At 48.6% G+C, this 23,424-nt stretch overlaps 1 protein-coding gene across 2 annotated transcripts in view; it reads left to right on the top strand.

Moving 5' to 3' along the window:
* Positions 1–23,424, top strand: part of Disc1 (DISC1 scaffold protein) — a 211,066-nt gene that overhangs the window by 100,459 nt on the left and 87,183 nt on the right. For both annotated transcript variants that reach the window (XM_052166730.1, XM_052166729.1), the window contains exon 9: positions 9,221–9,409. In XM_052166730.1, the coding sequence (XP_052022690.1) occupies positions 9,221–9,409 (189 nt within the window). The remainder of the gene's footprint in view (positions 1–9,220; positions 9,410–23,424) is intronic.

Raw genomic sequence — 23,424 nt, 5'->3', positions numbered from 1 at the left:
CTGAGGCAGGAGGATTACAAATTCAAGGCTTGATCTATGCTGTGAACCCGCCTGAGTGAGTTAGAGAGATGGAGAAGGGAGCTCAAGGGAGAGCTTGTACAGGGCTCCAGGCTTAAGCTCATGGCTACACACACACACACACACACACACACACACAGACATATGCACACACAAACACACTCACATATACATACATATACACACATATACACACCATACATACCACACATACGCATATGCACACACAAACACACTCACATATACATACATATACACACATATACACACCATACATACCACACATACGCATATGCACACACAAACACACTCACATATACATACATATACACATATATACACACCATACATACCACACATACGCATATGCACACACAAACACAGTCACATATACATACATATACACACATATACACATCATACATACCACACATATGCATATACATGCACAAACACTCAAACTCACAATTTAAACATATACATATATACACACACAAACACTCATACACACAAACACACTCTCACACAAACACTCTAGCACACATAAACATATAGACATACACACAAACACACTTACATATACATACACACACAATATACACACCATACATACCACACATATGCATATATACATACAAACACTCACATAAACATACACAGATATACACACATGAACATTCATGCACACACACAGACTCACACATACACAAACACTCTCACACACATAAACATACAGACATATACAAACATACACACAGACACACTCATATATACATACATATACATACATATACACACCAAACATACCACACATACACATATACACGCACAAACACACACACACATAAACATACACACATATACACACACAAACACTCCTCCATACACAAACACACTCACATGCACACATAACACACACACATACACCATGTGGCAGTTATGTTACCAGAGTTCTCAGGCTCACAGCCTGGGTGCTGGTGGCTCTAACAAGGCAGACTCAGCCACCATCTCCAACAGGCCAATTAAGCAGACAAGTAGCATTGAAATGCAGAAGGAGGAGATTTACTCAATGTTACCACAAGAATAAAGGGCACAGTGACCCCTCCTTCATCCTCGGAGCCCTGGCAGGAGGCTTAGGTTTGAATAGAGGGCAGCAGGCTTCCATGAAGGGACATTGTCCTTGGAAGGGACCTGTGGACACCCCGCTGACACAGCTTGTTCTCAAGAGGCCATGCCTTGGATGTGAGTTGTCTACACTAGCTAGGACTTTAGGAAGTGGGCCTGTGGCTCGTGGGCTTTTCCAGCAATGTTGTAAGCTCTGTGTGAAGGCAGCCCGCCATAGGTGACCGCGTGCCAGGCGCTCCTTTCAGAAGTTGGTTATGGGGCTGTGGTTGTATGTCAGTTGGTGGAGTGATTTCTGAGTTCTTTGCCCAGAACCTATGTAAAGAATCTTAAGGAGGTGCCCGCACTCGTAACCCTGCATGGGGAGGGTGGCGACAGATGGAGGCCTGGCCTCGGGGACCAGTCAGCTTCGCTTAGCTACTTAGCTCAGAGCAGTGTGAGACCTTGTCTCAAAAGACAAGGTGGGCAACTCTTGAGGAATGGTCGACCTCTGACCTCAATAACGACATGCCCACAGATTCTCATCCCCCTGTACACTCGGATGACACACACACACACACACACACACACACACGCACACGCACACGCACACGCACACGCACACGCACACACACACACACACCCCGGAGAAGACTGGACTTAGAACATGGCAGCGTCTCAGTTCACACCCTTTGCATGCCAGTGGTTCTTAAACAGATAGGTTTCTGCCAATGCTAGGTAGCTTGGGAACGTAGCATCCAGGGTCTTGCTGTCACTTGGATGCTGTGTTCGCACGTCCTCCCTCGGACTCACCGGTTGATTTGATGTTCATAATCGGGGTGTCAGGCAGGTGTGGGGGTGACCAAGAACCCAGGTGAGTGAGGGGGATCAAGGCTGTGGAGTACATCCCGCAAGTTCTCGAAATAAGCCCAGCAGTGGCAGACAGTGGCTGGAGTCAGACGTCCCGCTGTGTGACGGACGGATCTTTAGCCCAGCTGTGTAGACGACAGCCTTGACGAGATCTCTGAGATTTATAAGCTGCATGAGTGCGCGGCCCACCAGCTTTAGAGGAATCAGAATTTAACGGAAAGGCGTGACGATTACGCGTGTGGGTTTTCAGTGGTGTTTTAAGGAGGAGAGCGGGGCCTGGCGGCTTCTGTTCCTCACAGTTAAACACTAATGCTGCCGCTAACGAGCTGCTCGGTCCCCGGTGCACCCAAGCGTGGCATTTACAACCCTAGAACATGGTGGGTGAGCATGTGGCCTGCCTCGTAACTGCCTCCCGAGCTACTTAGTTGGAGTTATGGCCTCTCTTGCAGAGGGGAGTAGGGGGGAGATGGAATGCAGTTCTGCCTCTGAGTTAGGATTTTGCCTTTCTCAGACAATATGTCTTCCCCTGAGATTCTCTTCGTGGAGCCCAAGGGAAAAAGAGAGTGGGACTCCAGAGGCAGAATCCCCTCACCCTGTCTGTCATCAGGGTTCTGTCTTGAGACGCCCAGGGAAGTCTTCACAATTTCTAGATAAAGATATTTTATGTGTGTGTGTCTGCATTAGGGTGTGTGTGGCCAGAGAAGGATCTTCTTCTTCTTCTTTTTCTTTTCTGGTTTTTTTGAGACAGGGTTTCTTTGTGTAGCCCTGGCTTTCCTGAAACTCACTCTGTAGACCAGGCAGGCCTCAAACTCAGAAATCCACCTGCCTCTGCCTCCCAAGTGCTGGGATTAAAGATATGTGCCACCACCGCCCGGCTACCAGAGAAGATTCTTAAGATGGCTCTTTGGCCACCTGTGTTCTCAGTGGCTGAGGCTTCTGCCCTTGCCCGCAGCCCAGGATCTTTGTAGGGAAGGCCCAAGCTCAGCCTATAGCTTCAGGGTGAGAAACGAGGCGGGAGGCTCTTCACATGCCCCGTGTGCCTGCTCAGTTGAGGGATAATTTGTCTATGTTTTGATGTGATATGAGAGGAACAAAGCATAGCCCTTCCCCCTCCCGTGGGCTCTTGGATCGGAAGGGTCACACACCCTGAGTTGAGATTCTTCAGGAGGAGACCCAGGTGCTCATCAGCACGCTCCATTCCTGGATGACCAGGAAGACTGAGGTGGTGTGCATAAGGCAATCTATGGAGTTTAAAACCAGGTTCTCAGATAATGACCTCTGTCTCAGGAGCATGAGTCAAAATGGCCCCCACTCTCTTGGTAAGAGGGGAGGTAAATACCGTGTTTCAGAGATGCTGAAGAGAACAGGGGAACCGGCCTCGGTGTCAACACACGCTGAGGAGCACGGCGGTGGGATTGGGTAACCTCTTTATTTAAAATGTATTTCTACTTCATTTTATCACTTTAAGACCAGTCTTGCCAAGTAGCCCAGGCTAGCCTAGAACTTACCGTTCTCCTAACTTAACCAAGGTTTTCAGGCTAGTGACAACACGCCTCTCCCAGATAAGTTCTTTTCACTGTTGTCTTAGCAAACCTGTGAAGGTCTCTCTTCAACTGCCTCACTGAAGAGCAGGCAGCTCAGCAGAGGCTGTGTGTCGCTCTACCCCACCCCCACTACCCCCAAGGAAAGGCTGGGGACAGGTCACCTGTGAGACTCCTTCAGGGTTGGCACTGACTTTCTGAGTCTTTGCCAGCCAAGTCCAGCTAGGGTTATGCAACGTGAGTCTTGTCTGTGAGGCTTGGCTGTGAGGTCAAATGCGTGCAAAATAATATCTGGGCCAGGGTAGCAGTGTGTGATGGCTCCAGCTGTTATATCACCTGCCTCTGAGGGAAGCCACCCAAATTCTTTCTATGCTGAACATTCATTTCTCAAACCACACACATCTCCAAGTGCTTGGACCTAGGAAAGTTCTGGGTTTAGTGAATGGCGTCTGGTAGGTATACTTCATCTTAACAGTCACTCCTCAGAGGGCTGGGACACTGCCAGGTTCCCTCTTGTGTTGTCTTATGGGATCCGAGAACACGGGTTTCACTGACAGAATGACATACGCCTGGTGTTCGGCCTGCACCCACGGCGGGTAAATATCTGCAGCGTTTAGTCAGTCTGAAATCAGCCTCTTTAACAAGGGACGGAAGCAGCAGGGTATCTAAGGGGAAGGGTTTGGATAGACGCTTGGGCTGGAAGCCTGCCCCATGGCTTATTCCTGTGCAAGGTATGGAATTCTAGAAGTCAGGATAACAATGTGTATTTCAGTGAACATAAGCACCCGTGAGTTACGCGCTTGGAGAAAGAAACGCTACTGTCAGCTGAACAATGAGGCTGCACCTTCGGCTCAGAGTCCTCATTGTGTGCACTGAAAGAGCTCCTTCACAAGCGGTTCAGCTCGAAGGAGATCACATGCCATTGCTTTGAAAGGATAATACGACGGCTAAGGCTTCCCTCTGGCGCCTTCATCTTCATCGGCAAAGGCTTCCGAGGCATCTGTGGGTGTCAAGCTCCAAGGAGAACGCTTCTCCCAGCTTCCATCCTCTGAGTCGGCAGAGCTGCAGGGCGCGATGTGTTCCTCCGAGCGATGACTTCTGTAGGGTTTTCTGCTAGGCTGGTGCCACCCTTCAAGTTGTTTTTGTTTGTGGTGTGTGTATATGTGTGTGCACATGTTCATGTGTGTGCACGTGGGCACTGGAGATCAATCTCAGATGTTGCTCGGAAGCTTTCAATATTATTATTATTGTTATTATTATTGCTATTGTTGCTTGTTGATGTTGTTACCATTATTATATCTATTTATTTGCTTTTGAGACAAGCTCTTTCAGTAGCTCCTCCTGCCCCACAGCTGGGCAAGCCTGCCTGGTCAGCCAGGCGCAGGGATTCTCCTGCCTCTGTCTCCACCGCTGGGATTACAAAGACTCCAGCAAACCCAGTCTCTCACCTGGATGCTGGGGCTTGAACTCAGCTCCTCACGCTTGTCCAGCAAGTGATTTACTGGCTGAGCCACCATGCCCCAGCCTCAGAACCGACTGCTGTAGGGCTTCCTGCCAGGCTGCTCACCAAGCTTTGCTTTGCATCTTTTGACAGTTTCACACCACGCGCACAGTCTGTTTTGCTGCATGCACTCCCCGGCTCTCCCATCTCCCCGCCTCCACTCCATCTTGACCTTCTCAATGAGTCCTTCCGACTTTCACATCTCTCTTTTTTGTAAAGACCCACTGAGTTTAATTAGAGTTGCTGGCGTGAACATGGGGCTACTGGTGTATTGGTGACTTAACCAGCGGTGACTCGCTTGCAAACATGGTTTTCCTTCTCCAGCATCTGTTAACTTCTAGCGTCTCAGCTAGGGGTGGACTCATGGGGCCACACCTGATGTTCCAAGGCGCAGCCACTACAAGGCCAGTTGGCTTCAGGCTTCCGTGAGATCGGGAAAGAACTCGGTGCACGTGAAGCCAGCCATCTCTATCACCACCCCGAGACTCAAGGACCACGTGAGAAGAGAGGGCAGAAAGGCTATGAGGGGCAGGAGGGGCTGTGAGGGGCAGGAGGGGCCGTGAAATGCTGTCTTCCGACATGACGACGTGACGTGTCTGAGCATTCAGGGAGGGACCTGTAGCACCTGTAGCTGCCTGTACAAGACCGATCCAGATCCAGCCGGTCTGCATTCCACACAGATAGTGGGGGAGCCGGTGACCACACTCAGCCACTGAGAACAACCAGTTCCTCATCTTCTCCTGGATGCTGGCCTCGGATGATGACACCTTTATCTCGGAGGTGTTGCTGTCAAAAGCGGAAGCGTCCTCGAGAGGACAGTACAGGGACTGATCTTCTTTCCAAGCAGGGAAGGTGAAGAAGAGAAGCTGACCCTGTGTCTTTCTTCTTAGAGATGTTTTTCTATTAGGAGATATGAGCTATATACATAATGCGATCATTATGACACGATCATACACTCGTACCATGCTTTTGATTGTGGTCACCGCCCCAGCCCCGTGTCTCTTAGGTCCACATCCATGCTGATCAACCTCTTTCCAAGGAGTCCCCTCTATTTTCATTTCTGCCATCATCATCATCATCATCATCATCATCATCATCATCATCGCCCTGAGTATATGTGTGTGTTGCCTGCATGTATGTTTGTGAACCGCATGTGTCCCTCTTGAGGCCAAAAGAGAGTATTTAATTTCCTGGAACTGGAGTTACAGATGGTTATAAGCCATCATGTGGGTGCTGGGACTTGAACCCTGGTCCTCTGTAAGAACAGGCTCTTGACCATTGAGCCGCATTTCCTGTGCCTGCCCTCCCTCCCTCCCTCCCTCCCTTCCTCCCTCCCTCCCTCCCTTCCTCCCTCCCTCCCTCCCTTCCTCCCTCCCCCTGTGAACAGTGAGTAAGGCACTAGGAGCTGCCAAATGTGAATGTGTGGCGTTGATGTCTTCAGCCCTCTGTGGACACCCCTAAATGGAGACTTGTTGGACCAAGTGTGGGGTGGGTTTAACTTTAGGACAAACTGGCAGAAGTGTTCTCTGTGGGGTCACACCTCTTTGCATCAGGGTTCAGGGACCCCCCCCCCCCCCCCAGCAGCCTCGATGGTTCTCAGTTTAGCTGCCTTGTGCCATTTGAATGAGTTGATGTGGTTCTGGTGCTTTTGTTTACATGCCCGGTGACTAATATTGTCTAACACATTTTCATGTGTGTGTCGGCCATCTGCATACGGCCCTTTGTAAAAGGCCCGAGAGTCTTTGTTCCTGTTTAATGCTGTTATTTCTGTTAATTGTTGAGTTGTAAAATTGTATCCTTTGTGAGTTGTCTGTAGCAGATGATCTGTCCCAGTTTGATTTGACTCCCCCTCCCCCTCCCCCCTCCAACCTGTCTCCTTCCCCCTCTCCCCTCCAACCTGTCTCCTTCCCCCTCTCCCCTCCCCTCTCCCCTCCCCCTCCCATCTTCCCCCTTCTCCTCTCCTCTCCCCTCTTTTCTCCTCCCTCCCCTCTCCCTTTTCGCCCTTCCCCTCTCCCTTCTCTCCCTTCCCTTCCTCTTCTCCTCTCCCTTCCCCACCCCCTTCCCCCTCTCCCTTCCCCTCCCCCCTCCTCTCCCCCTTACCTACGCCTCCTCTTTATTCTCATTTTGTCTTTTCTTAAAATTTCTTTACTTTTGACTATGTACTTTTTACATAGTCTAGGTTGGCTGAAAACTTGCTGTGTAGACAAAGCCGGCCTTGAACTCCTGATCTTCCTGCCTCTCCACCTTCGGAGCGCTAGGATTGCAGGTGCTCCATGTCCGGCTTCTTTTGGTGAGCTGAAGGAAGCTTGTCAGCAGATGGAGCCCACTTCTCAGGGCTCTTCTTTGATTGTCCTGCTTGGTCCTCCACAGAGCCCGGCCTGTTCCACAGCCAGTCCTTTGCACTTTTTTATTTCCTGCTTGTAGCTTCATAGTTTTAACTGTGTTTCACCTTCTGAGGTGATTTGTGTGTGGTCCAAGGTATATACACCTCAGGCTTCCTGTGACCCCTTCAGAGATAACCAGTTGCTTTGACAGCCTCATTTGAGACAATTTTCCTTCCCTTGCCGATTGCTTTGCACTCAGTTGGTTCTTGGAGGTCACGCCCACTTTTTGAGCTTCCGTTGTAGCGCATTGGCCAACATGCCTGTCTGCTTTCCAATGCACTCAGCCTGATTTATGGAAGCAGTAGCTGGGGGTCTTAAATGCAGACTGTTTGATGGCTCTGGCTTGCCTAGGCTTTTGCATTTTCTTTCACATTTTAGGATGTGCCTACTCACTTCTACCAAAAGGCCTCATAAAATTTTGATAGGAATTGTATTAAATCTATGCATCAATCTGGAGCAAATTGAAACCCTAGGAGTACCGAGTTTTCCAGCGGACATTTATAGTTTATCTCTACAATTCTTTAAGTCTTATTTCCTCTCGGTGGGTTTTCAGAAGCGGTCTCCAGTTCTGCCTAGGGTCCTTTAAACCCACCCACCATACTTTTCAGTCCTAAGATATGCTGTAAACTGTATTTCACCGTGGCCTGCCGCTGCGGTTCAGACACACAATGATTCTCATGCCTGACCTCGCTCTCTGCTCTTGGTGTATTTTATTCTGGGCTTTATGGCTTTTCTGTCTTGTGCCACCTGTGGTTCCTGAAGCCACCTGCAATTCAGGTGTTATGACGATCGTATTTCACAACACATTTATGTCAAACACGCTCGTTTATTCTCGTGTTGTTTTAGTTAGGATCTCTGCAGCCGTGATAAGCGCACCGGCCAAAAGCAACTTGGGGAGGAAAGGTCACGGACAGTTACTGTAGGGAGCCAGGGCAGGAGCTCCAGCAGAAACCCGGAGGCAGGAATTAAAGCAGGGACCACAGAGGACTGCTGCTTACTGGCTTGCTTTCAGGGCCGTGCTCAGTACGACCGACCTGTCCAGGGATGGTGCCGCCCAGAGTGTACTGGGCCATCCTAGGTCAATTAACAACCAAGAAAATTCCCGCAGGTGAACCTACAGGCTGATCTGATGGAGTAAACGTCTCCATTGAGGTTCCCTCTTCCCAGCTGTGTTAAGATTAACCACCAAATATGTTTCGAATTTTGATAAAGGGGAGCTCTTAATTTATCTTCAGTACAATCGCCAGGCCAGGGCCTTTCCACCGTGCTTGCTGTGTCTGTCCTTGGACATTTGGGTACTGGGTACAGTGATACCTGGGACTTTCTCCGGCCCCACTGGACGTCTCTGTTATTTTCAGAGGCGTCCCTCCCAAGCGTACCCAACCTCTTGGTGTTGCAGCATGATACCGTGGTCTCCAATGTTCACACTCAAGAATCTCCCAGTTCATTTACAGGAAATGCCAGCATGTGTGGGGAGGTACCGAGGAGACTCATCCGCCCCAGGGGAGGAGGTTCTAATGATGAGGGAGGGACGACCATTCTCCTTTGGGGCGTGGCTGCTGGCAGTTGCTCACGGCCTGATGCATGGCCCCCACACCCATGCGCATACAGATGACACTGATCAGGGGTTAGTAATAATAACAAGACATGAAGTTGGTGTAGGTACTGGAGGGGGCCCACAGATACAGTGTTGGACGCATACGATCAATATGCATTATATAAAGGCATGAAGCTTTCAAAGAATACAAATATCCAAAAGCACGCACCCAAATGCTTCCCTCCTCTCTCCCCTCACTGTGCTGCAGGAAGCTGCTTCTCCACAGCCAAGGAGCTCGAGGAGGAGATTTGGGCCCTGTCGTCGGAGCGGGAAGGGCTAGAGACGCTCCTGGGCAGGCTGTTGGCCTTCAGCTCCAGGACCGTCAGAAGACTGGGCAGCATCAAAGAGGATTACCTCAGGTGCAGGCAGGACCTGGCACTCCAGGAAGCCGCCCACAGTGAGTAGCCCCCAGTCAAAGCCTCGCGGCAGCGGAGTGCTGACCTTGGATCCTGTGGCTAGATCCCTTGGCTGTGACGGTGTCATGGAGCACTCAGACAGTTCATGGGGGGACATTGCTGGCAGGAGCCTTGGATAACGGGGTGGGGTCACCTACTAGCTTTTACTTTGCCTTTCTCTGACCTTTTCTGTTCTGCGTTTGCTGATTACCCTGCCTTGCCTGGGGGACACATCTGAACAAGGTTCTCCCTTGGTTCAGTCTTCCAGGATGTAGGTCACAGGCTGACACTGGGGGACTGAGAAGGGACGAGGGGGTGACTCTTCTGTAGGTGTGTCCTCTGAGGGATGATTCTCTCTCACCAGGAGAAGGACACAGGTGACACTTGTGCTGGCCTACAGAATGGCCAACATGCTATATGTCCCGTGTTCCACTTAACAGACGTCACATATTGCATATTCCACACATCCACGTTGGAGAAAATCAGTGTTCAAAGTCCAAACAAGGAACCATACCTCCCACTGTCAGGGTTAGGCCCGACACTGCGGAATGAGCAGACCAGATTTTAAAGTTCTCCTGAACGGTGTAAGCTGTTGTTCCCCCCTGTACCCCTCCACCCCCCCACTCCCGTTTGAATCAGATGGTCACTGATCATCTTGTGTCTCTTGCCAGTGAAGTCTCAGGTGGCTCAACGGCTCAGAACCAAGCATTATTTCCCTTAATTCTTTTAAGTTTCTTTTTAAAATATTAATTTTTATTTTAAATTATATGTGTGTGGGGTAAGAGGGTGGGATTGTGCATGTTAGTGTAGTACCTGCAGAGGCCAGAAGAGGCCGCCAGATGCCCCAGAGCTGGTGTTACAGTTACCGCGTGGGTGTTAGAAGTCTGTAAGAGCAGCCAGTGTTCTTAACCACTGAGCCCTCTCCCGGGCCTCTCCTCCTTCTTTTAGTATAGAATAGAGCTTATTTGGGGGGCAGGGGAAAGGGGGTTGAGCAGGGAATAGAGGCAGAGAAAGAGGGGACAGAGAAGGATGGGGTGGGGTGTACTGAGTAGGGGAGGCTAGGAATACGAGGAGGGGGGGAAGGGAAGAGAGGGAGAAAGGGAGTCAGAGAGAGGAAAGGGTCAGAGAACCTCTCTTTTGTGCGTGTTATTTTTGCATTCAGAGGTCAGAGGGCAGCGTTCAGGAGCCAGTTCTCCGTCCACCTTTACCCGGCTTGCTCAGGTCTCTGCCCACTGAGTACCTCACCCTCCCTCTCTCTCTTACAGGCCAAACCTCTTATTTATTTGCTTGTTTATTTTGCCATATGCAGCCCTAGCGTGCTGAGGGAGCTCCGGGTCCCAGCCTGCAGGCTGGCTCATTCCGTCAGGACACACCGGAGCAGGGTAGAGCTCCAGCAGACTTTTGCGGTTTTTTTTTTTTTTTTTTTTTTTTTTTTATGAACAAGAAAAACCGAAATGTTTCGTAGCGTTTCTACTCAGTTTTTACACAAAACGAGGGAATGGATTATACTGAGGAATAAAGGAGATGTAAACAGATCTGAGCAAATCTAACCCGATATTTTCATTTGAATGGCGCATGAGCTCTTAAAGCCATTAATATCTTTTATATACATAAAAGCGCTGTGCAGTATTTGTGAATCTCATCATTGTTACTTCGCTAAATACTTTCAAGATGATGAATAAAACATAAACAAGCGGAATGGGAGACGGCTGAACTACAGATGGCTCGTGGCAGGAAGCTTTGCGCTTCGTTATGCTGGGTCAGCCACCCTCTCCCTGTGGGTTCGCTCACGGGAGCTTGAGGCTGAGGAGGCGTGGCTTTGGATCACTCAAATGAGCCATCCGCGTGTTGGTAAGAACGTAGGTAACAGAGAAACAAAAAATGTATTTCAGGGCCCTGGGGATAGTTTAATGGCGAAGAGCAAGCACTCTGGCAGAGGACCCACGCTTGCTCCTCAGTTCTCATGGAGTGACGCCCTCTTCTGGCCTCTACAGGTACTGCACTTACATGTAACTGCATACGGAGCCGGATGTGCATTCACGTAATTAAAACTAAAAGAAAACAAATTCCTGTGTGAACTGAAGTTTTCACCTATTGGAATGCAATAAAAAACGGGTCATAGTCTGGGATCAGCTGCATTTGGATCTTGGGAGACAGCAAGTCAGAAGGAACTCTGTGTCCAAGGTCAAATGTAGCCCAAGCAAACAGGAAAGGTGGATATGGATCTGTGTGGGTATGATGTATCACAAATCTTTTTAGTCTTAAGCCAAATACCTGTTTCTTAGGTTTTAAAATTAAAAACAAAAAGACCAACAATCGTGTGAGCGATTTGGGGGAGAGGGTTATACACATATTGAATGCAGTGACGCAAGAAGCCAGAAGAGGGCATTGGATCTTGTGAACCACCAGATGTGGGTACTGAGACCTGAATTCAGGTCTTTTGTAAGAGCAGTACATGTATTTAATTGCTGAGCCATCTATGCAGCCTATAGATAAAATATCTTAAGGTAAAACTAAGAAATGAACAATATATAGCATTCTCTCTCTCTCTCTCTCTGTGTTGAGGTGTGCATGCACACGTGAGTGGGGGTCAGAGGCCACCTTGGGTGCTGTTTCTCAGGTACCTTTTTGTTTTAAGATCTTTCCTAACCTGGGATTTACCAATTTGGTTAGACTGGCTGACCAGAAAGCCCCAGGGCTCCTCCTGTCCCTGCCTGCACAGGCCTGGGGTTATACATGCACCTCATCTCCCCCAGCCTCTTATGTGGGCTCTGGGGATGGAGCTCGGGTCCTTGCACTTACTACTGAGCTATATATGTACCCCAATATAAAACATTTCAAAAGGTGATTTCCAACAGTGGTGGAAGAAAGCTGTGTCCAGTGGAAGCACAGCTCTTAAGCTCGGGGACGGGGCCCTCTTGTTCTTCTGCGACCCAGCCAGGAGGCAAAAGACAGAACGGAGCTGTCCCTTCACCACTCCTGTTGGGATCTGTTCCTGTCTGCCTATTGCCTTTGTTGTTCTGAACTTGACCTTGGTACACGAGGGCAGTCGGCTGCAAGGGTGATGGGAACTGTCCTTACCCTGGGCATCCGAGTACGCCTCCAAGTTCTATGAGTCTCTTCCTATAGAAGAAGGAAAACTTTTCTTATCCAGGACCAATCAGCAGTGTTGTTCATGAGGAGAGCTCTTACTGGTAGGAAGCATCTCTGAGAGCCTTCAGAGACAGACCGGCCTGTCTCACCATGGAGATGTCCTTGTGCCTCCTGTCCCTGGCTAGCTTAACTTGTGCATTCCCTGAAAACTGAAATTCTGCCTCTAAGTCTTACTGCGATATCCCAGGACCCAGCATGGTGACCTTGGGCTACAAGCCTATGGTTTAATTTTGGAGGCAGGAGAATGAGGTAAAGTGTTTGTTCTTTCTTCCTTGGTTTGGATTGTGGGTACGGATCTCAGATCTCCTTGAGAACAGTGACAAGGGGGACTTTCCTGAAGATGATAGAGTGGTCCCCTTTGGATAGTTATTGTTTTGTTTTATCTTTGAGGCAAGGCCTCCTGTAGCTAAGGCTGGTCTTGAACCTGATGTATAGTTGAAGGTGATCTTGCATTCCTGATCTTTCTGCATCCACTTCCTTAGGTCTGGAATTAGGGTCATGCAGTTCCTAATCCCTAGTTTGTGCTGAACTAGAATTGATCACCAAGCTTGGTATATATGGGGCAAGCACTCTGCCAGCCTCAGCCCCTGAGTTGGATGTTCATACTAGGGCAATGGGAAAGGGGCAGAAACACAGCAGTCTCAAGGGCAAAGGGCAACAGACATGGCTGCTGCCTTTGAATCCATAGGCTTCTGTTATGGTGACACACTCCTGTGAGGAGGAGAGAAGACTTTATTTTGGAGACTTCAAGTCACACACTTGAATTCTGAGGAATGCTTAGTAGAATGGAGTAAAAGGAAAAAGTGGCCTCCATGTTCCCTGAGCCAGCAGCCTTTATTTAATGTGCATTTTAATTTTTTTTTAAATAAGGGAAAGTGAGGTGGAAAAAAATCAGCTACTGACTTTAGTTTTAAAACAAAACAAAACAACCTTAAGGTTTATACAGCTGTTTCTCCATCTCCTGTGTATGACTTGATAATCTGTATTGTACTTTATTAACACTGTTGATTTCATACTAGAACTCAGATATAAAGAAACCAACGTGGAGGGAAGAGATTTCATCACAGAGTAATCAGGCTAGAATTTAAATAGGCCATCATTAGCATGGTAATGCGTTTCTCTAGTTCAGCAGGCTGCCTGAGTAGATCTGGTTACAGCTGGTGAGCCTTCCGGACTCCCTGCTGGGAATCAAGCAGTTTCCAGGGAGAAGGCCAAAGGGCTGGATTTCATATTTCTGGGAAATATGAACTAAATGCAAATCTTGTCCATATGGACATCTGGTCAACCCTAAACCATCAGTAGACAAGTGTCAAGTCACTGCTCGTGTGTCATCCCTCCTGATTTCCGTCTTCCCATTCCTTAAAGAGGCTGAGTTAAGCAGGATGCTGTGGACCAACAGGCCAGGGAACACAGAGCCAGACAGCAGGCAGCCAGGATTACAAAAGCAAGTAAGGCTTGAAAGGTAAGGACCTCTCAAAGCCTACAGGGTCAAAAAACAAGGCAAGACTGAAAGCGATTGAGATGAACAAAGTCTGTGTGATGATCAGTCTTCATTTGCAAGTCACTGGATCAGCTCCTGGCCTCCACATCCTATAACTCCATCCTTCTTACCACCATGTTCTCTAGGTGTGTGCTTCCCGGCTCCATGTCCCCATTCTCTGGTTCTGGTTCTCTATTCATATTCCCCGCTTTTGTGGTCACCAGTTACCCCCATGGGAATACATGATGGTTTAGGTGTATGGCACACCAAAATGCAGTGCACAGCTCTGTGACAGCCACTTCGTTTAAAGGAGGACCTCAACTCTGTGCTGTAGGGTGTCCCTTATGCATCTGCTAGATTTTCACTTTGGCAGATTGCTCTTGGCAACCATATTTCAGATGGCCTGGGCTTGGAGAACCTGCAGAGGAGGTGTGTGGTCACATTCACATACTCACACTGCTGAGAAGGTTTTAGTAGAGCTGCAAGTTTCTCAGAGAACAGCTCACTGCTGGGTTTGGTTTGGGTTACTATGTGGAGGAATTATAGCGAAGGTTACTATGTGCAGGAATTGTAGCAAAGGTTACTGTGTATAGGATGTGAGGGAATTATAGCAAAAGTTACTCTGTATAGGATGTGAGGGAACTTTAGTAAAAGTTACTATGTATAAGAACTGTAGCAAAAGTTACTGTGTGTAGGAACTGTAGCAAACGTTACTATGTATAGGAACTATAGCAAAGGTTACTATGTGTAGGAACTGTTGCAAAGGTTACTATGTATAGAATGTGAGGGAACTGTAGCAAAAGTTACTATGTATAGGAACTGTAGCAAAGGTTACTATGTGTAGGTACTGTAGCAAAGGTTACTGTGTGTAGGAACTGTAGCAAAGGTTAGCAAAAGGTTGCTGTGTAGGAACTGTAGCAAAGGTTACTGTGTGTAGGAACTGTAGCAAAGGTTAGCAAAGGTTACTGTGTATAGGAACTATAGTAAGCACTTAAGATCTTGCCACAGTCCTTGGTCACTGTTGACTCAAGACTCTTTTTTCCCACCTGTGAGATTAATGTGACCCTGGTTTCTGGGCCAAGGATGTCAGTCAGCCAAACAGTTTCAGAATTGTGTTTCATATTTACAGTGCGATTTGGAAGGAGTTGTTACTCTGATGGCTTTTAGAATTTAGCTGGAGCTGTCCTGTTCTGTGAGTGGTAGTGTCTGTTGTCCAGCTTCTTACAAGTTTAAATGTGAACCCCCACAGATCTCATCCTCCATTGTTCGTTACTGTGCTCTTGGTTTGCATTTCTTGGGTCCCTTGCTTGTACACAGAGGAGTTAGACCTAGTGTGGATTTCATTTTTCATAGAGAAGGAAGAGTTTCTGATATGCTATCTTCTCTTTTTGGTAGTATCTCCCCTCTCACCACCTTCCACAAGAAGCAGGCATTTTGCTAGAGCTGGACATACATGTAATTACTACATCCCTGGACCACTAATGTTGCCGGCTTTGGTGGGAGGGCTGTTTCATGCATGGGAAAACTAAGACAATGTTGCATCCTGTGGCCTCACAGAGGCCTGAGAGTCCTTTGCTTCTAAGGTTTCACCTTGACAAGGGGTTTTGTTCTGTTTGATTGGATTCCTAATATGAGGACTTATCCCTCAATCTCACGACCACACCTGAATACAAGCAGGATGATGTGGAGGCCCGACGATGGCCAGAAGGCCACTGGAGGGCCTGGCTTTGATGAGTAGGGTGCACGGGGAACTGCTGAACTTAGACCTTAATGAATCCACTCACTTCTTCATTAAGCGAGATACAGTGTTTCTCGTGCTTGCTCTACCACTGAAGCACAGGGAGGAGAGACGTGTGCATCTCCCGACTGGCAAGAGGCTGCTCTTGCTTTCCCAGTGTCGTCTTCTGTTCTCTTCACTAGAGCCACTAAAAGAACACTTTGTGGCCATGGGGATGTTTTTCTTCCAAAACTTTGCAGTGATCTCCTGGTCTCCTGGCAAATGTAGCCCTGGGAGCTGAAGAAAGGGCTCTCCAGAAAATGGTAGATAGAAATTCTCCATGTTTGAAGGCTGGTGGACAGGACGGGCTGTGAAACTCTCATGGGCTTTTCCATGGGCAGCTTAGGTTTTCAGTGGCCTCCCACCTCTGTCCAGAATAAAGGGCATTCAGTGTGGAGTTGAAGAGCCCTTCCCAATTTCTGTGGACACAGGCAGAAGATGCTGCTGGACTGTGCTACAGGAAGATGGAAGAGGAAGATGTCCTCTCCCCATTTCTTTTCAGCCATCACCTCATCTGGGCTCCATGACCTCCTCTGTGGCTCCATGACCTCCTCTGTGGCTCCATGACCTCCCCTGTGGCTCTATGACCTCCCCTGTGGCTCCATGACCTCCTCTGTGGCTCCATCACCTCCTGTGGGCTCCATAACCACCTCTGGGCTCCATCACCTCCTTTGTGATCCCATCACCTCCTTCGTGGCTCTGTCACCTCCTCATGGTTCTTCCCTCCTCTTCTGGAGTATTTTGCATGCTTACCTCCCATCACCTACTCCTTGCATCCTTTCAGATCCATCTTGATTCCTTCTCCAGTACCAACACTGCGCCGCATCCCCCATGGAGCCTGTCCCTGCCCCTGCAGGACCAACCTTGTCTACCTTCCTTGTCCTCCCTGCCTACATTTGTAGCTTGTGTCTTCCTGGTTTCTGGCCTGATTCTGGAAGGGTGATCATTACTCCTGCATTAATACTCCGTGACTATTCATTCTGTTCTGCCATGTTTAATGGAATACTTAATGGCATCTATGAAGAAGCCCACAGACTATAAATAACACCCTCTTTGGTATTAAAAGGGTTTTATACAATATAAAATTTAGAGCACATTTTTTTTCATCAAGAGCTCTGACATTAATATTCATAGTGAGCCCCAAAGTAGACGCTGTTCTGTCTTGGCATAATGAGTTTACGGTATGTTTCAAAGTCAGTTGCAATTGTCTTCTCTGCCGAGACAATTACAAAGGTCCTCTTGACTTGCAGGCTCGATTACAGCTGTAAACCAGCTTGTGGCTGTCACGGTAAAATGTATTAGGGCACCCGTGCACAAATATGAGGGGGAGACAGACTTAAACCCCCAGAGTATAGTTGTTCCGAATGACCAAACCTGAATATGCCTTAGATGGTATATGGGCGACGAAACTTCTAAAACAAAACTCTTCTTTTTATTGATTAAATTGTTTGAGGCCCATAAAGTTAGATATAATGAGGTCCCTAGACATTGGATAGAGGAATTTGATATGAAGACACCTGTAGATTTCTGATCTCTCTCTATTTTTCTGTGTCACTTAGAAAAACAGTTATCTTCTCTATTGACAAGAGGAGATGTTATTGTTTTTAATTCCCCATGGAGAGCTTTGATGTGGGGACGGGGAGGAGATGGTTTCAGGGAAGTGGACTTGCATTTGGAGCCTGAAGAGATGCAGAGGGGCTGATGTCCAGGTGGTGGGCTTATTGAGGAACTTCTAGAGGGTGCATTTGTCTCCCAAGCAGGTGACTTCTGGGAGATGAGAGAAGCCAGTGGGAATGTGCACAAGCAGGCCCAGTGGCCCGTGGGGGGAGCCTGGCTCTCAGCCTGGTTCGGCAATATGTTGATTGCCTTGCTGAGGTTCCAGAGCTGCGTTCCCCTCCGCAATACCTACTTTCCCCATTGTTGTTACTAAATGTCTGATAAGAAAATACTGATGGGCACTTAGAAGATGACAACAACATCCAGGCTCAGTCTGCTAGAGTCTCCGGGAAATAAACACCGGTCAATGGCAGATAACGCTTCGGAGGAGGTGGGCAATGCCTGAGTAGCAGTTGCTTGCATAGCAGAGGTAAGCAGGGAGCTTCACAAAGCAGGAGAGAGCAGGTCCCTAGTCCATCCGGGGCGTGTTCTCTGTGAGAGAGGGAGAAAGGGGGACAGTTTTTCTGCCTCAGAGAGTTGCAAAAGGATACTTTACTAAAATTGTTTCAAATATGGTAAAAAAACAACAGGGGGGTATCTTCTATTTAAAGGGAACACAGAGGGGTGGTGGGTAACCTCAGACTTTTCTGATACACTTTCCTTCTGAAGTGACCCAAGACTGGGGCTCTTGGCTGTCTGCGTGTCAGCCTTCAAAGACACAGGACCCACCAATAGCCCAGTGCTTCGGGGTTGGGTTTCTCGAGGCTGCTACTGTCACCTCATGTCTCAGACACCCTCTCAGGGAAACTGGCTTTGGCAGCACATGGAGGTCAGAGTCAGGGCAGCAGTGCTTACCAGGAATGCATGTCTGATGGGATCTGCCACCCCTGACTTCTAGAGGGGCCCCACAACCCACAGGACCAGCATCCACCCAGCCTCCATCAGCAGTGCCCCACCCCCAGTTCCTTCTCCACGCCAGTGGCTGTCACTGTAAATGTCCTTTCTTGTCCATGGCGTTGGATTGCAAGAATCTCGGAGTCTGCTTTTGATCTGTCTTCTTCCAAGACCACCTGAGGGCCCAGGAATGACCTGCAGATGGGTCTTCGTCCACCTCAGCGATACTGCAGTGCTCTGGGGCCACGAGTCACTTCTCAGTGGTGTGTCCCCATCGACACTGAGCATACAGGTGATACCCACTCTTTTGTGTCATTGTGACCAAAGAGAAAGTAAACCGAAGGGGAAAGAATTTATTTGGTTCACAATTTTGGAAAGTTCTATGTAATTTTAATTTTCTCAAAGTCTACTTTTAATGATGGTTCTTAAATGCTTTCACTTCCCTTTTAGCCCACCAGCCACCAGAGGTGGTGGGAAAGAAAGGACATGGGGGAAGTGGACCTGTTTAGAAAGGTTCTTTGGAACAGTTCCTGTCTGTGTTGTCTAGAAATCAGCAGTTCAGTTCTCAGTCAGCAGTGGCAGCTCGATCCACTTGCAAACACTTCACGGATACACCGGCAGTTCAGTTTGGTAGAGATGGGATAGCAAACAGGAACCAGCAGCAGTGGCACGACCTAGCAGAGACAGCCAGGCCTCAACCTCAGCTGAGTCAGCAGAAAGGACCAGCAAAGTGAAGATCAGGGAAGACTCGAGATTAACAAAAGTTGCACAGCTAGCTAGCTCTGTAAGCAAGCCACGCTCAGCCCCCCTCACTGTCCATCGAGTCCTCTTTATACTCCCTCCAAACGTCCCGAGTCCTCCACAGGTCTAGCCTTAGCACGTTCATCTGTCTTAGCTGACTTCACTCTGCCAATCAGCCTGAGTCCTCGAAAGCGGCGAGAAACTGCAGCACACCACCAGAAGTTTTTTGGCGCATTTCTCTCTATGGAGTCCCGCAAATGCAGCTCAATTACACAATGTAAGGAGGATCAATGCATGTGTGTTATTAGCAAAGAATCCTTTATCACGTGTCCTTTCACATGCTTGCTGTAGCAGACACATGCTCCTGTGTCTGCTTCAGGGAAATGTTCCTTCATGTGTTTGCACCATCCAACAGTTCTGTCCACCATGGTTAGGAGGGCAAGGCAGAGAGCAGAGCAGCTCACAGAACGGCTGCTGGGAATCATGAGGAGACATAGGAAGGGGGTGGGGAACTGGAGCACCTAAGGACACACTACAGATGTCCACTTCCACTATCACAAAGGCTGAAAGCAAAAGCTTAGGATATTACTTTTGGAGCCCGTTGGAGCAGAGGAACCTGAGACCTTTGTTGGGAAAGAGGCTGGTGGGGGGAGCTCGTCCTCCGAGCTCAAGGTCAACCTGAGACATTTCACAGGGAGGACTTTACAGCAGTAAATATCTGTGACTCAGAAATTTCCCAGCTAGAACGTGATAGGATGTGACCCTCAAAGCCTCAATAGACAAATATTCCAAATGATCTACTTTTCTTTCTTCCCCTTCCTTCTGGGTATTAAACTTAGGTCATCAGCCTTGGCAGCGAGATCCTTTCTGTTCTTACCCATCTCCCTAACCCCTTTGTATCATTAAATCACTAGTGTTATATACCCCCTGCCTTAAAAATCCATATCTTCGCCGGGCAGTTGTGGTGCACACCTGTAATCCCAGCACTTGGGAGGCAGAGGCAGGTGGATTTCTGAGTTTGAAGCCAGCCTGGTCTACAGAGTGAGTTCCAGGACAGCCAGAGCTACACAGAGAAACCCTGTCTCAAATAAATAAATAAATAAATAAATTAAAAAAAACCCAAATCCAAAAAAAAAAAAATCCATATCTTCATAGGGGGTGTGCTCAGGGGAATGACACCTGCTTTTCTCTTCTTCATTGTATTCATCCGCAAATGGAGACGAGGCTCCAATTTGTGGTTCAATTAGAAATATGAAAAATCTAGACCTGTCTGTTCTCACAAACGTTTTCACGTGTGCCTTCAGTTCAGATTCTGGATGCTACGTCAGCTCTTAATTTGCTAAAATGTCCCAACCAAATCACCCTAGTACTGTGTGAATCTGGATCTGAAATTGTCATTAGTAGGTGAGGATTCTGTCTCATGGGCTGCCTGCTCCCATGATGCTCTGCTCTCGGGATACCCCTCCCGTGGAGTTCTGTTCTCTGGCTGCCCTCTCCCATGATCCTCTGCTCTCTGCACTCTTCCCATGGTGCTCTGCTCCCTGGCTGTCCTGCCCCCATGGTGCTCTGCTTTTGTATTCAAAGCATTATTTGTGGTTTGACTCCATCCTTGCTGAAGCTTTAGGGAATATAAACTCACACAAATATTTATTGAGCTGAGTGACCAACTGTGGGACAGGAGATGAGCCAGTTCCATGTATATGGAAATCTCTGAGCTCTGGGCTGGATTGTGTTCACCTGACCCAGAGCACTGAAACCAGATAGCCCCCGTGTCGGGCAGGTGGAGGCAGGGCAGGAACTCCCTGCAGCACGGAAGAGGGGAGGAGCACGAGAGTGATGACTCGCTCTCCCTTTCCCCCACCCTGCATCTCTCTGTTCCTGGGATGCCAATCTTGATCTTGTGTTGCGTTTACTGATTGCTTGTCCAACTCCAGCAGCCCAGCGGAGTACCCTGAGTTCGCGTCGCCCCACATCCCTGCCCAGGATCACAGCCCAAGGGTTGGAAACCTGAGAATCCCATGAGTCCTTGCTGCAGCATGCCTGGGGAATGGGCTGTCCTGTGTGAGCAGCCCTTCTACTCAGAAGGGAAATGAAGTCGAGGGGTTTCCTCGCATGTTCTTGGGCTTTGTGTCAGACTTCCCATCTCTCTGACAAATTCCTGTGAGAAACAAGTTCAAAGGACAAGAGTTTATTTTGGCTCAGGGTTTCAGAAACGTCAGAGCACTTGCAGTCTGCTTCCTTTGTCTGTAGGCCAGTGGGGAGGCAGAACATCGTGGTGGGAGGATGCGGAGTAAAGCCGAGAATAACCAGGAGCAGAGCCACACCCCCTAGTGACGGACTTCCTCCACAGGCCCCGCCTTCCATAGTCCTGCGCAGCCCCTCCGTCTGCCAGGCTTCTATTCAGATTTTGAAATCATGGGTAGATTAAGCCACTGAGTCCTCACACTCTGGAAAGGCCCACACAGCTCTACAGCCAGGGTGCAATGTACTAACCGCTTAAGCATCTCTCCATATGAAGGTGTTGACAATAAGATTAAATAAGACAGAGGGTCCGAGACTCCTGTGTCTCCAAGGGTGAGGACCAGATTTCAAGCACACACTTGCCTTCAAAATGAAAGCAGAACCCCTGGAGCCTCCTCGGTTGACATCAAATCCATCTGTCCCGGCACATTCCCACTCATAATTTGTTTAGAAATTTTTGCATTTGATTTCCTAGACTTCTGTCATTTATGGAACTCAAAGCTATGTGGACAGCTACCACCATCTGGGCATCAAGATGGATGGGTTTAGTCTGAGTATCATTGGCACGTCATTTGCTGCTGGGCCTTGCTTTCCTCACAGCAGAGGTATGGCCGGTAGTGGAAGTCCCATGAGCACCTGCGAGTTGTTTGGGTGATGCTGAGAGTTTAAATAACACAGGTGGTGGGTGAGCCACTGTTCATCACTACAACAAAATATCAGACTAACACGGAAGGAGAGGATGCCTTTTGTTCCCGGGTTCAGAGGGTTCAGCCCACGTCATGGCGGAGGGGCATGGTGGAGCAGAACTGCTCACCTCACGGTGAATGGGAACCAGAGAGACTGCTGCGAAGCCCTGTCTTCTGCACCCGTCCTTTATCCCCACGAGACCAGCTGTGGCTGTGTGTGACTGCTGACAGTCCTCCAGGAAGGAGGGGGTAGGGAGAATTATTGGACCTCATCAGAGTATCCAACCTCTCCCAGGTATCCAACATCACTCATGTAAGGGTGATTCTTCACTGTTAGAAGTAGAAAGGTCAGGCTGGAGAGATGGCTCAGTGGTTAAGAGTACTGACTGCTCTTCCAAAGGTCCTGAGTTCAAATCCTAGAAGCCACACGGTGGCTCACAACCATCCATAATGAGATCTGACGCCCTCTTCTGGTGTGTCTGAAGACAGCTACAGTGTACTCACATATAATAATAAAGCACTTTCAGGAAGGTGTATGGGAAGAAACTCTAATGCCCGGCAACAACTACCACGCCTCACCTTGGAGTCTGGATCCACCTAAGGTGCTGGGATGTGGAGAGGATACCAGCTGTGCCTCAGCTCAACCCCTGGTCAAATCCCAGGGGAAATTAATTCCAGAGGGGGATGGAGGGGAGGAGGAGGGCACTGCTGTGGTAAAGGCAGTTGTTGAACCAACCTGCAGAACATCAGAACAGCCCTCCATGAAGGTTGACTCTTGTTTCAACACAAAGTTAGATAACTCGGTGATTCAATTTCCCTGTGAAATGTCCCCTTCACCAGCATCTGTCTTACGTGAACATGGACAAGGTGTGAGGAGAGCAGGTGCAGGATCAAGGGCAGAGACCCGCCGACTCTGTTAGCTGTGAGAGGCTGGTGGTCAGATTGAGTTCTGTGTCCACCCAAGTGTGGGAGAGATTTCACGCCTGTGCAGCAGGTGGGCGAGAGTCAACAGGGGAGGGCTTTTGAGAAACACTGTTGCTGGACTTTTCATAGCTCTGGGTGTCACGGCAGAAATCTTCTGAAAGAGTCTGGCATCCCAGAGATTTTTCTAGTACTTGAAAAAGGTTAAAGACTTTGAGACAGAGGCAGGCGAATTTCTGAGTTCGAGGCCAGCCTGGTCTACAGAGTGAGTTCCAGGACAGCCAGGGCTACACAGAGAAACCCTGTCTTCAAAAAACCAAATCCAAAAAAAAAAAAAAAAAAAAGACTTTGACAGCCAAAGACATTCGGCCTGGCACCAGAGCAAGAGAAGACAGTTTGTGTCAGAAGGGAGGGATGTTTCCAGAAACTCTCTGAGGTTGAGCTGACAGGAGGGGGAAGGGCCCCCAG

The sequence above is a fragment of the Apodemus sylvaticus genome, chromosome 21, assembly GCF_947179515.1.
Source record: "Apodemus sylvaticus chromosome 21, mApoSyl1.1, whole genome shotgun sequence".
NCBI classification, from domain to species: Eukaryota; Metazoa; Chordata; class Mammalia; order Rodentia; family Muridae; genus Apodemus; species Apodemus sylvaticus.
The sequence above is the reverse complement of the archived record's forward strand: the minus strand, read 5'-3'. Positions and strand labels throughout refer to the sequence as shown.